Source organism: Watersipora subatra, chromosome 3 (genome assembly GCF_963576615.1).
Source record: "Watersipora subatra chromosome 3, tzWatSuba1.1, whole genome shotgun sequence".
Lineage (NCBI taxonomy): Eukaryota > Metazoa > Bryozoa > Gymnolaemata > Cheilostomatida > Watersiporidae > Watersipora > Watersipora subatra.
The window spans coordinates 62,622,774-62,637,089 of NC_088710.1; the positions used below are offsets into that span (position 1 = coordinate 62,622,774).

Consider the following 14,316-nt stretch of genomic DNA (forward strand, 5'->3'; position numbering starts at 1 on the left):
TAAATTAAGTGCATAATTTATGGCTATTGACTAAACTCACAATGAGTAATCATGTTGTAAATGAGAGGGTTAGTTTTTCAACAAAAGGGTCATTCATTTTGCGCACTACTGTATATTGTTTGAAGCAACTAGACACAGTGCTGATGTTGATCTAATATACAAAGTTTATGTGTTGGTAAGTTTAGATCAAATGGTTCATCTACAATCTCAGAGGTTTTTATCATACCTTCAATTCTAAAGGTATATAGTGCCAGTTTTTTGCTAATTTTATAGTGCCAGTTTCTTTGCTAATTCTATAGTGCCAGTTTCTTTGCTAATTCTATAGTGCCAGTTTCTTTGCTAATTCTATAGTGCCAGTTTCTTTGCTAATTCTATAGTGCCAGTTTGCCAAAAGATAAATGGCTAAAAGGATGGGTATAAAGTAGCAATGCCGGCTTTTGAATGACCTAGAGACTACATACATTAGATACCAGAAACAAGTTTGTATTAATGTTAGCAAGCAAAGAAGCACATGTTCTGATGACAGCTTTGTAACCGATAATTAACCCTAGCAGCCATGACCTAGGGGTCTAGAACTCCTGGCTTGCAAACAACAGGTTGGGGTTCAGTTCTTAAAAAAGCCACCAATGGGGACATGAATGACATAAAACTTTAAACTACTCTGTACCACTGTTACCACCGGACCCAGACATGTTTAAAAGAAAACCTTAAAAACATTGCTTGTGCAGCAACGCTCTTAAAAATTCACACACAGCCTCTGCTAAGCAGACATCCTACTTGATCATTGAAAGATTGCGCATTTCTCCTATTTGCATCCGAGTTTATACGTACAAATTGGATAAATACATGTTTTTGAAGGAGTGTCATGTTTAATAACATTTTGTCCAAGAATTAATTGACAAACGGGTTACAAACCATGATTTAATGTGTACTTGAATAACAGGGCAACGCGGTTACATGGAAATATACTTCAGGCATATGTCAATGACAAGGCATTTATACTTCCATTTCTTTCGCGATAAATGACACAAAGGTGAAGCATAGGCTGGTATTGCCAACATATTAACAAATTTTCGAGTCCATTAGCCAGCAGGCAGAATGGAGTGATGAAAGACTTCACGCGTACAGCATCCGGGTCAAGAAAAGTGCCGATATCAACTAATACTGGTGCCTTTTCTCGCTACCGTTGCTAGTGTCATACGTATTTCCTTGTCTACCAATCACAATTTAATTGCTATTTATGACTCATTGCTCTGATTGTTTGTAGCGAATGCCAAACAAAATTAACAAACAGATGTATTGTATCGTATTGTATCGTATTGTATGGAACAGATCATTACAGTTAAAACTTTAATAACCAGTGTTGTGAAACTTAGTGAAGGATTAAAAGCTTGTAACTTGGATTGCAGTTAATCCTTGATCTGCCTTGTCCCCGATGTCTACTCCTAGGAATTTTTATAAGAACTAAATTATACGCAAGGATTGAGTGCTCAAGGGCTTTGCTGTTGATAATTACATGTTTAGGTGATCATACTGCAGGCATCATTTCACACAGATTAGCCTACAATAATCAAAATGTCTTGTAGACACTAAACCGCCTGTATAGTCTAGCCAAGTGCACTATTATGTTATGATCTGCCAATTCAACTGCCAATTCCTTCATTTGCATAACAGTAGCTTAATATTTGTGGTTTGCGTCTTGTAGAACACAATAGGAGTAACTTTAGACTATATCTCGAAGTATATTTAGGCTACCAATGCAATTTTAACTCAACACCGGAATCTGACGATTTAAAAATGGCTGTCAGTTTTTATATTGAGTCAGGTCTGATGAACTTATGGTTTCTTTCGACTAAAATATAACCATAGTGAAAGACGACACCGGCTCAGAGTCGCGTCAATATGAATGTTTCTTAAAACAAAAGCAATCCAATATTTCTAATATTCCTCGAAACACTCGTAAGCACCTTGAGAGAATAAGCTATAATGAGTTTGTATGCTGCTTTGATGAAATACGTAATAACTTTATTGATATCTAACATAGAAATATATTATTATTCCATAAAACATCTAATTTGTGATACAGATTGAATATTGGCACACATTGTTTAGAATTAATTTCATTTCATTTGCAATCATGTTTTATAATTGGAATAGCTCGAGGCCGCAGCACATTTAGATCTCTATAAGGGATCAATCAAGCAGCCGATGATGGCAATTAAGCATCGCAGCAAGCCGCTGACACACGAGATGTCTCTTTGACACGGCAGCGAACTGGCAGTTTGAAGAAAGTTTGTTTCAGGAAGAGAAACAATTTTAGAGACTTCTTCAATTTTCCAGATATGAGACGAGTTTTCTAAGAGATTCCAAACTGATGTATTTGTTATCCGTGGTGCTGGCTGCTCCTAAAATGGGACAATAGTTTTTTAAAATCATGGAAGAGCGTCAGAATAACGGTTTGAGTGGAAGCAGGAAATACGCAGAAAATACAACAGATATTGTCTTTAGTATAATAGAGTTGCAAGTAATTAGATGATTTATCATAATAGAATAATGGAGAATGTGTCCCTGTTGTCAACGAGGTTAGTAATTATCGTAATGGTGGTGCCCTAGAACGCCTGTTTGACCAGCAAGCCATGCGCCGGTCGACGCTTTTCGCCGCACTGACACCTTTGATTGTCGGATTATAATACCACGTATTATAATAAAGGCATCATGGACTTCATGACAAGCTCCGCTCACTACTTGTCGCATCTTAGTACAACTCAAATGATACCCAAAGCCAAGTCAGCACTGGAATCGATGATGATAAACAATTGCAAAATAAGCTGACTAGCCTTTAACGATGAACTTGCAGTAAATTTTGGTAAATTTTATCAGAAATTGTTGGGTATTTTTCTATTATTCGCAATTGTTTTTCTTATTCGCAATTGTTTTTGATGTTTAAGGTGATCTGACTGTCAGAATGTTCAAGATTAAAATTGACCAAACTTGATCACAGCTAAAATGCTCAGATCAAGTGAAAGTGCGATTATGACATCTATATTTGCAAAGGGACCGATCGAATAGAAAGACATAACAGTGCAACTTGAACGTAATAGCGAATGTCAACTATAGCAACGATAACAACGAGTGACGCCCTTCTGACCATTTTAACTGTGATTAGGTTTTGTCAATTTTAATCTTGAAACATCCTGGCAGTCAGATCACCTCAAACATTCACAAACAATCGCAAATGATAGAAAAATATCGATACTTTCTGATAAAATCTACAGAAATTTTGTGCACGTTCATCTGTAAAGAGTGAGTTGGATTAAAGATATGTTATAGAGCGAGACAAACTGGAATGAATCAAAATCGAGCTAACTTGTATTTCAACCAGAAGGATTGGTAGGAGAGAAAGGATACTTCACGAGATCAACAGCAGCAAAGTTTTAAAATCTCCATTATATAAAACATTGCAGCACTGAATACATTAAGGCGGAGTGAATGAACTGCTCTAGCAATTATAAAATTCTTTTCATTCGGATAATGAGGGAATCGTGCCATTAGAGAGTTCTTGTTAGGTGGTAGCCTGAGCTCTCCAATGACATCAGTACCACCCTGTTTAAAAACTAATGACGTTACTGCACAAGTACCATGTTAGCAAATCTAATTTGTAGATATTTTAGATTTTGGTCTTTGCAAATCACTCTATAATGGTAACTTAGTTAAATATTTTAGACTTTGGTCTTTGCAAACCACTCTATGTATAATGGTAACTTGGTTGAATATTTTAGACTGGTCTTTGCAAACCACTCTATAATGGTAGCTTAGTTGAATATTTTGGACTTTGGTCCTTGCAAACCACTTTATAATGGTAATTTAGTTGAATATTTTAGACTTTGGTCTTTGCAAATCACTCTATAATGGTAACTTAGTTGAATATTTTAGACTTTGGTCTTTGCAAATCACTCTATAATGGTAACTTAGTTGGATATTTTAGACTTTGGTCTTTGCAAATCACTCTATAATGGCAATTCAGTTGAACTAACCCCTCCATTCTCCTAATCACATAAATACATAGATTACCCAACAATGAAGGAAAGGGTTATTGCACAGCTTTAGCCGCACATCTTCAGATGGCTTGTCGGATGTTGTGTCAAATCCATGAATCATATATACATTTAAAAAAAAACATAATAAATATTATATTTACATAAACATTCTACCACTGGAATACATAGTAAAACAGAAAATCTCACGGAGAAATTAAAATGAACAAATAGCCTTTAAAACCTGCTGTGCTACTAACATAGAGAACTTCCAATACCTTTATGTAAATAAACACCTTTCTAGCGTCATATCAACCCAACTCCCGTTTCCAATTGTAACATGATGAATTCATAAGAAAGCATTGTCAATCACGCTAACAATGAGAGGCCAATACTTTGTATTAGAACTCCTTGCGATTCGTATTTTTAGATTGAAAAACAAGATAAAATTAAAACTATTATCTGGTTAAATCGGGCTTTAGTATTGTATGTTTGGTTAAACTTGACCTTTTATTTAAACAAAACATCACTGGATACAATCAATCGCTTAGAAGAAAACAGGTCACCTATCAACATGGGAAAACAACTCTGTCGTTTTAATGCTTATCTATGACTCTGACTTGCAGAGAAACAAAAGCCCCTTCACCATAAACATGCTAAATCTCCAAAATGAGCCCCCAAAAGATTCTTTCTTTTAACACATTCACTTGAAAATTTAGGATCGAAACAAAAAGTTAGCTCCCAAATCCCTATTTTAGTAAACAAGAAGACCTATCTAAACAATAAATATACTGATACATAAAGGTCAAGGTTGTAGGAACTGTATCTAAGTATTTGTTGTTAACAAGGGTCATTCAGACTGTACCAGTGAGAGGAAGAGACGAAGCCATGAAATGAAGAAGCAATTATGAACGACAGAAATAATGCTCCTACTGGAGTATGAGAGATTGATGGTGAATTGATGAACTGTGACAAAATGGGGAGTAAGACACAGCATAATTGTTTTTGTCAATATGCCAATGTAAAAATTTTGTTTGCTTAATTGCTATGAACAAAAGCTGAGATCTAAGATCAAATATAAGTGTGAAATGTGTACTGCAAAACTTCTTGTGCTACGTGTGAGCAATATGAGACACAAGTCTAAACGTGTATGAGACAAGTGTGAGCTGTGCCTAAGACAAGTGTGGGCAGTGTGTGAGACAAGTGTGAGCAGTGTGTGAGATAAGTGTGAACTGTGTGTGAGATGAGTGTGAACTGTGTATGAGACAAGTGTGAGCTGTGTGTGAGACAAGTGTGAGCAGTGTGTGAGACAAGTGTGAACTGTGTGTGAGATGAGTGTGAACTGTGTGTGAAAAGGGTGTGAACGGCGTGTGAGACGAGTGAGAACTATGTGTGAGACAAGTGTGAGCTGTGTGTCAGATGAGTGTGAACTGTGTGTGAGACAAGTGTGAGTAGTGTGTGAGACAAGTGTGAGCTGTGTGTGAGACAAGTGTGAACTGTGTGTGAGATGAGCGTGGACTTTGTGTGAGAAGGGTGTAAACTGTGTGTGAGGCGAGTGTGAGCTGTGTGTGAGATGCGTGTGAGCTGTGTGTAAAACAAGTGTGAGCAGTGTGTGAGACAAGTGTGAGCTGTGTGTGAGATGAGTGTGATCTGTGTCTGAGACAAGTGTGAGCAGTGTGTGAGCCAAGTGTGAGCAGTGTCTGAGACAAGTGTGAGCAGTGTGTGAGACAAGTGTGAGCTGTGTGTGAGATGCGTGTGAGCTGTTTGTAAAACAAGTGTGAGCAGTGTGTGAGACAAGTGTGAGCTGTGTGTGAGACAAGTGTGAGCAGTGTGTGAGACAAGTGTGAGCTGTGTGTGAGATGAGTGTGAGCTGTGTCTCAGACAAGTGTGAGCAGTGTGTGAGCCAAGTGTGAGCAGTGTCTGAGACAAGTGTGAGCAGTGTGTGAGACAAGTGTGAGCTGTGTGTGAGACAAGTGTGAGCTGTGTGTGAGCTGTGTGTGAGCTATGTGTGAGACGAGTGTGAGCAGTGTGTGAGACGAGTGTGAACTGTGTGTGAGACAAGTGTGATCTGCGTGGGAGACAAGTGTGAGCTGTGTGTGAGACAAGTGTGAGCAGTGTGTGAGACAAGTGTAAGCTGTGTGTGAGACAAGTGTGAGCTGTGTGTGAGACAAGTGTAAGCAAAGTATGTGTGCGTGAGCGGATGACATGTAACCAGTATGAGAGACAAGTGTGATAAGTACATGACAAGAGTGTTAACAGTGTGTGTGCTGCATATGTATGCGCAAGAAATAACGAGATATATTGGTTAGACTGGTAAAATCCTGTCATTTCTGTCAATTAAAATTCCTTTACTGGCAGACTTGTCTAAACACCAGAGAGTTCATAGCCTGAGCAGTTTGATACATTACCAGATGGCCTACTAGAATCTTAGTTGAATTTATAGCTGCACTTTATACAATCTTACAACGTATACAGTCTCCTTGACTAAAAACTACATATGATGCATATAGTAAAGCTAGATTGAAGGTCAGGATATTGATCTCTCATACTTTTGTCAACTAATCAGAAGTGAAAAGCTATTCACGGCTAGACAAATAAACAAGACTCTTTAGAGCTATGCTCACACCTAAAGGAACTGATATAAGTCTACAACAATCACAGCAATAAGGAGACAAAGACACTCGGTGTGGGGGGTATTCAATGAGACACACCAAACCACTATTCATGTCCTTGAACTGCCACAGGTCTCTTTGAGAATGCCTAGTTGTTGCAATGGTATCACTTGTAGCTTAAGATCCTTAAAAAGTGTGAGAGGATAAAGCTAGATTAAGATGCAAACCTGTGAGTAAAGGCTTAGGATGCACCATGCCAGAGGCTGTGTCTATGGCCCAGGATTTCTTCGTAGCTGCAACCAGACACTAAACAATTCTAGTAAGAAATTATCAAACCAGTCATCAAACTAATGCTTGTCAATCGAATCCATAATCACCCAAAGTGACCCATTCTAATTAGTGAAACAAAATATTAAACACATCAGCAAATAGCTACAAACAAATTAATGCCGAATGATTTTTGACAAATTTTTATCACAATTTGGAATGGCAACTCTAAAAGCTGTGTATTGATTAAAATGGTAGTTTTACCGAGCTCAGTAGCTTCTGCAGCCGATAGACCAAGTTTCTCTGATAAGTTCTGCTTACTGATAGAACTGTAGGCTTTTGAGAGTAGTATCAGAGTTGTCTCCCTAATCCGCTCTACAATACAAATGCTTACAAATATCTACATGCATGTACTCATAGTACACTGTAGTCATACTCGTACTAAAAATCACTGTAGTCTCTACTTGAAAGTGCGCAAATAATAAATTGTGAAGTTATCTCCCCAACACAATTTGAAAACTGTCGGCTAAAACTACCAGGGCATAAAATAAAATAAACTAAACGGATTTGAACATTTAGTAGTGGAAACAAAGAAGTAGACAGCAATATTTTGTTTTGCTATATGAGTTCAGTTGCATGTTTACTATGAGATATCAAGGTGAGTCAAGATCAGAAGCCCTGATAAATAGTTGAACAGGGTGTAGGAACTATTGCGTGTGTCATAAGAGCAGTCTCACCCACACAAAAACTAAGGCCAACCTATAGAGACAATCGTATTTTTAAAGGAATTCTAAAATTGAAGCGCATACAGTTCTTTCCTTAGTGTCACAATCCCATTAAGCTGCCACATCTAATCCTACGCTAAAATGGACACATCTCCTAATATAATCCATTTAAATTACATTCAAGTAGGATGTCATTTATTGAATCCGGTTGGCGATGAGTAGGAGATAGGATGGGCAAGGCTATTAATTTCCTTTCACCTGTACCGCTGTCAGATCAACCACAAGTGTCTCGTCTTATTGATATCGGAGTTGCCTCCTACTGTTATAATTGACAACTCATGACCTTCATAAAGCTTATATACTATTTTTATTTATATATAATTGTGTTTTTAAAAAAAGTATAAGCAAGGTTATATATAATTTCATAAAATTTGGCCCTGGTTCTCAAGAAGATAGTTTATGATCCAAAAAATTTGATTAACTACTTTGAATCTCCAGCTGGCATGGCAAAAATATACATAATTTCTACGATTTCTTTTAAGCAACACGTGGGCATTTCGTAGCTAGCTCACCTCCTCAAGTAGTAAAATATTTCTTACAAATACGTAGAAGGGCTAATGAATTTTAGCTGTAAGAGCTACTCGATAAGTCTATCATGTAAATAGTAACAAATTTTCATTGACAAAAGCGCTTGTAATGTGCATATCATTATATTGCATATCAGCATGATATAATTGGCAAATTTTCCAACATTTCAACATTAAAATAAACATCATTTTAGAGAATTACAAACTGCAATTTGTAAATGCTGGTAAAGCTGACAGATTCGGTGATACTGATGCAAAATAAACATGTCAAAGTACTTCCGAATCGCTTGCCTAAAACAGTATAAGCTATTATCTGCCCTTGGCAAAAGTCACTAACAATTTTTTACAAATGTCTCATCAATGGGTTATATAACTAGCACCACGACTACCAGCCAAGACTCGACTGTTAGCGTAGACATAGATTATAGTGAAACATTGAAGACTACTTAAAATGTACCTTTGTATAAGTCTGAACTGTAGACACACTAGCATTGAACAATCAGACATACAAATTATTTGAAAGTTAAGTGTATTTCTAAGAAAGCCATGTGTATAGTAAGTTTTTATTTGGAGTTGTGCTATCAACCACTAACAGCCAATCAAAATTTTTTTTAGCTTCAGAAACTTGCTCCTGCGTTTCTTGCTTGTTTCGTATTTGCTTCTGCTTCACACAAACAGGCCACAATTAATAAGAATTAGAAATAATACTTTTACATATACCTATAATTATTATGGTCAGGTTTAAATTTGTTAAAAGATTCCTACCAGAAAGTCGCACTGAAGTAGAGATGATCAGTGTTAAGCCTCTCAAGTAGCAGAACATTCCAGCAATTTACTAAATTCAGTGCGGCGAGTGCTGGATATATAGCCTTGAAACTCATAGAGTTAACAAGGCATTAAAAGTCAAGCGTTGTAATATTTCTAAAGACAAGGGTAGCCCTCGGCTTCAAGCTTTGCCATCCTCATTACCTTGAAGCAAGTTGATGAGAGATGACACTGACTCCGGCCATTGATATCCTTTCAAAAGTCTCTGTGCTTCCGCCGTGTCTCTTTTCCATAGCGCTTGCCCGACTTTCCACAGTTCCAAAAACTCAGGCTTCATCTAATAATCACACGAATGTCTAATAATTTTCCTGTTAAGCAAAAAGTAACACGCATTTGCAATAAATGATGGACACCTGCCTCTTGATACATACATCTTTATATGACTGCGGAATAGTCTTCCAGATGAATTTGGCATCCACCCTGCAACACAGGTACCAGCAGCACTTAGCAGAATGTGATACAACCAAACTTGATAATGACTACTACACCTGCTGTACACTGTCGCTCCTCTCGATGACAGAGCTTTGCTGAATACTATCTAAGCAAGGATATAAGAAATGACCGGTTCGTGTGCAACAAAATAATTGAAAATATTGATAGAATAGAATTTGTAGAGTCAGAACAGCTTGGTATCCACTTTCAACATCTTCAAATATAACAGCATAAATTCAAGTCATGGTTTGTCACTATGAGATCGACCCAGGTGCATAAAGATGAACGTACACATAATTTTTGTAGATATTATCAAAAGTTATCGATATTTCTCTATCGTCTGTAATTGTTTTTAATGTTTACAATTGTTTTCAATTTAAAACCTGATCGCGGTTAAAATGCTAAGATTGAACGAAAGTGCGATTATGACATCCATAGTTGCGAAGAGACTGATAGAATAGAGAGGCATCACGCTGCGGCTGAAACGCACTAGCCGATATCAACTAGTGTCATCATTTCGCACATACTTTTTTTCGCAAATGATAGAACAACAATGATACTTTCTGATAAAATTTACAAAAAATTTGTGTAAGCTCATCTTTAAATGCATGACAGCATATTCCTACTAATAGCTCACATGAATGGCAGCATATTCCTACTAATAGCTCACATGAATGACAGCATATTCCTACTAATAGCTCACATGAATGGCAGCATATTCCTACTAATAGCTCACATGAATGGCAGCATATTCCTACTAATAGCTCACATGAATGGCAGCATATTCCTACTAATAGCTTACATGAATGACAGCATATTCCTACTAATAGCTCACATGAATGACAGCATATTCCTACTAATAGCTCACATGAATGGCAGCATATTCCTACTAATAGCTCACATGAATGACAGCATATTCCTACTAATAGCTCACATGAATGACAGCATATTCCTACTAATAGCTCACATGAATGACAGCATATTCCTACTAATAGCTCACATGAATGACAGCATATTCCTACTAATAGCTCACATGAACACGCTGAATCGTAAATATGCTCCAAAGGTTACAAGCAATACTTAGAATGAACTAGATGAGACAAATGGTTCAGAGTTTGTAACTTGAAAGGTAACATAATGGCTGAATGAAGTTACCGTACTTTTCAGACTATTAGCCGCTACTTTCTTCTGATGTTTTGAGCCATGCGGCTTATATAAGGGTGCCGCTATTCTGTGATTTTTTCTTTCACCGCTAGGGCGCATCAACCGAAATCTCCGGTTAGTGCGCCTCTAGCGGTGAAAAAAAATGGAACAATGCTTAACGGTACTGTTCCGTTAGGCACTGGGTTAAAAAGCGTTGGTTAATACGGAACATTGTCTAACGGCACTCTTCCGTTTTAACTAGCAAAGTTGCTGCCGTGTTAAAAATCACCGTCCAATGTATCAATCAAAAATCATCAATGTATTGTTTTATTATCGTTCTTTTGAAAATAAAGCAGATGCAGCTTATATAAGGGTGCAGTTAATAGTCCGAAAAGTGCGGTACTGCTCACGGTTTCATCTCTGGTTAATTATATACAGTATATTCACTGAATACAATAAATTACTAATTCATTCAGATCATACAAGAGTGTACTTGTAAGCCCTATATTAAGATCACCTACAGTTCATTGTAGTACAACTTTAGAGTCAAAAGTTGAAGATAAGCTTGAACGGTTGCTTCATTTTCTGAGGTCTAAAAATAAACGAAAGAAGTAGCAGATGGATAAGCGAAACTAAAGTTCTTCATGACGAAAAACTATGACATGAAATCCTTTAAATTTTCCTATTAACAACACTGGCCACTTATAAAAAGCTTAAAAAATTTAAATATGTTATAAACATTATTAAACACTTTTCCATTAACAAAAAAACTGGTGACATTAATACAGATATATGGAATAATGCAGCTATAAGATAATATCCATTCTTGCAACAAAGAACCCATGCAACATTGTAACCCATGCAACACACCAGTAACATATTTCTCTGAGTATTTGGGCTAAAGCTAATAAACATCATGAGCCTAATATTATAAATAGAGCTCATTTATTTTACTTTGTGTTTGCAGCCGCTTGACGTAGTACAATTCTATGTATATGATACCCCTGTTGTTTGCTCACTACCAATTTAGTAATGTTTATTTTAAAAAAACATAATTTTACTCTCTCTCGCTTGCAGTCAGTCGGATACAAAAAGTAGCTAAAAATAAAGCAGTAATATAGCCATGTCATAGAGTGAACATGTCATAGAGTGAATGTGTCATAGAGTGAACATGTCATAGAATGAACATGTCATAGAGTGAACATGTCATAGAGTGAACGTGTCATAGAGTGAACATGTCATAGAGTGAACATGTCATAGAGTGAATGTGTCATAGAGTGAATGTGTCATAGAGTGAACATGTCATAGAGTGAACGTGTCATAGAGTGAACATGTCATAGAGTGAACATGCCATAGAGTGAACATGGTATAGAGTGGAGCGAGACACGGTGATGAAATCTGATCAAGATTGAGTCAGCCAGAGGCAAGGAAGATCAGAACATCTAGTGCTTCACTAAAATACCTTTTAACAATTATTAGCAGATATTTTTCCTTTCTCAAAGACCAAATTACATGTGTATAAAAGCTGACAAAACTGGCTAGATTAGCAGACAGTAAAAATGACAACCAAAAAATGATTTAGATAACAGCTAGCAAAAGATAAAATGGAGGGTATAAATAAAAAGATTAGTCCAATTAAAACAGGAGCGTAATTGAATCTATGGTCGTGGTATATCTCGCATTGAGCCTTTCTTTCTTTAACATTCACAAACTCTCTAAATATAAATCACATTGGAGATCACAGCAACTTACTTTTCTGAATTTATATCTGAATTTTGTAGAGCGCAAGATATCTTTTATATTCAGGAAGTTGTTTAAAAACCATCGCTTTATCATCAGAAAACCCAGTTTGACCATAGCTAAACTGAACATGATAAAAACTAGAAAATTTTTGGAGTTGAGAGATTTACAAGCTGTGACAAACTGCTTGTTTGTTTGAAAAAAAAATCATAACCAATTCGTTTTTAGGTTGTAATGTAGCATTTAAGCTGTGTAACACAAGTGTATTCGGATAATTACAATTCTGAAAATAAACTAATGTCAATACTAAAAGTGAAAAAAATTATAGGCCTATTATCCAGTTGTACATGAAAATGAGTGTTGGTTGTAGTTGATCATTAGAAATTTATCCATGGGCCTATTAGCTGTGTTATTGGGAATGGCAGCAATCTATTTCTACTATGTAGACCTACTAACAATCAGAGCATCACATCGTGAAGGCAATCATGTCAAGAGGCATAATAGCTAGAAAATAGCAATATGAGCTGCATGTTTTAAGGGTAATCCCTTAGCACTGTTCTTTTCTCAATTCCATATCATGTAATTCCATGATAGCACATTTATTGGTCTGTGGGTTTAATGCTTTATTATTATGAACAATTTTTATTGTGGTAAGCAGTAGTCATATTTTACAATATGTTTTCCACAAAGTACCACAGCAGGTAAACTAAATAGTAGTATATAAACTAAACAAACAAAAAAGTAACTAATGAGTGGCATAACTAAATATGATATTGCCCCTCTTTTTTAACCATTTTTTTCAAACATTTTATTTGTTCACCTAAAATTAAAAACTATATGCAGCAATCGCTAATGTTACATTGCATACTATTTGGCAGCATTGGACATTGTGGATCAGTTTTATATTGCATAACATATGTGAGACTTGTGAAATCTGTAAATACATCAAAATACTGTATTCAACCTCTTTACGCTCAGTCTCGCGTTCCAACCTGCACTTCAGTGCATCTAGGTCGTCATGAGTTAGTGACTGCATTGATATAGCAGCTAAAACGATCTTGTTTGGCTCTAAACAAATTGGATTTATAAATCGCACTGCCAGTCAGCAAAAGAAGTATAAATATGTGATCGCTACTTTAGCTAAAGTTCCTTATAGCATAAATCGCGACTGAAACATTTACAATACAGTATTGTAAGGTATGTGTATATACGTAAACTACACGGCCCTCGTCTATAATAATGGTTTGTGCAGAGTCACGCCAAAACTAAAGCTAAGCTAATTAGGAAAGCATTTTTGCATCGAAAGTTTGTGTAATAAACTGCTTTAGTATTCAACAGTTTGTGTTCTATTTCTATTAATGCCATTGTCGACACAATTGCATAATTATATTTATATTGCTTAGTTCGTTTTGAGATACTAGCTGTCTCTATTTTTTAATGGTTTTAGTATAAGAGGACATGTTCTTGGCAGCTATAACAACGTTGTAGCTATATTTTCACCAGTTTATACAGATATAACGAAAACTTCAAGTAGCTTAAATTGTAGTGAATAGTAAAAGCGCCTATTTTTCTTGCTCAAAAGCATTTGCAGGAAGCTATTATCTGAGAATGGTTGATCACAAGTGGATTGATGTTAAACCGAAGATCCTATATATATATATATCTAACAGAATGAATGCATCTTATAAAACGCTACACAGATGTAAACTATTACGTAAACTTTTTACGTCTCATATTAGTTTATAAAGGTTAATCTCGCTACTCGAAGCAATAAGCACAAAACTGTGACTCTTTGTTTATGCAGTCCATGCCATTGCTAGGGTGAGCTTAGTACTATTTGTTTCACATCCCTTTTTAATCACCCCTATAACAAACAGGTTGTTGGAAAAATGCACATTTAGCTCCATAGATAGAGGGCTGGCTAGGCATAGCCGCTACAGCTTGAAGTTGA

The 14,316-nt window shown here is 36.3% G+C and overlaps 1 protein-coding gene across 1 annotated transcript; it reads right to left on the reverse strand.

Annotated features, from left to right (window-relative positions):
- Positions 1 to 2,003: 2,003 nt before the first annotated feature.
- Positions 2,004 to 13,474, reverse strand: LOC137391626 (COP9 signalosome complex subunit 8-like). The gene is made up of 7 exons (XM_068078143.1): positions 13,330 to 13,474; positions 11,147 to 11,217; positions 9,422 to 9,470; positions 9,195 to 9,327; positions 7,178 to 7,288; positions 6,874 to 6,939; positions 2,004 to 2,405 (listed from the first exon to the last, which is right to left on the reverse strand). Exons 1-7 carry the CDS (start codon positions 13,399 to 13,401, stop codon positions 2,329 to 2,331), a joined length of 579 nt encoding a protein of 192 aa, XP_067934244.1. The 5' UTR covers positions 13,402 to 13,474; the 3' UTR covers positions 2,004 to 2,328.
- Between the last annotated feature and the right edge of the window lie 842 nt (positions 13,475 to 14,316).

What these genes read in the sequence shown, in the direction of transcription:
- LOC137391626 (XM_068078143.1), bottom strand. Translation starts at nt 13,401, where the DNA reads ATGCAGTCACTAACTCATGACGACCTAGATGCACTGAAGTGCAGGTTG. An exon ending in AAGTTGTACTACAATGAACT is followed by an intron (nt 9,471 to 11,146) that starts GTAGGTGATCTT and finishes CCTGTGTTGCAG; the next exon opens with GGTGGATGCCAAATTCATCT. An exon ending in TTCCGCAGTCATATAAAGAT is followed by an intron (nt 9,328 to 9,421) that starts GTATGTATCAAG and finishes TGTGATTATTAG; the next exon opens with ATGAAGCCTGAGTTTTTGGA.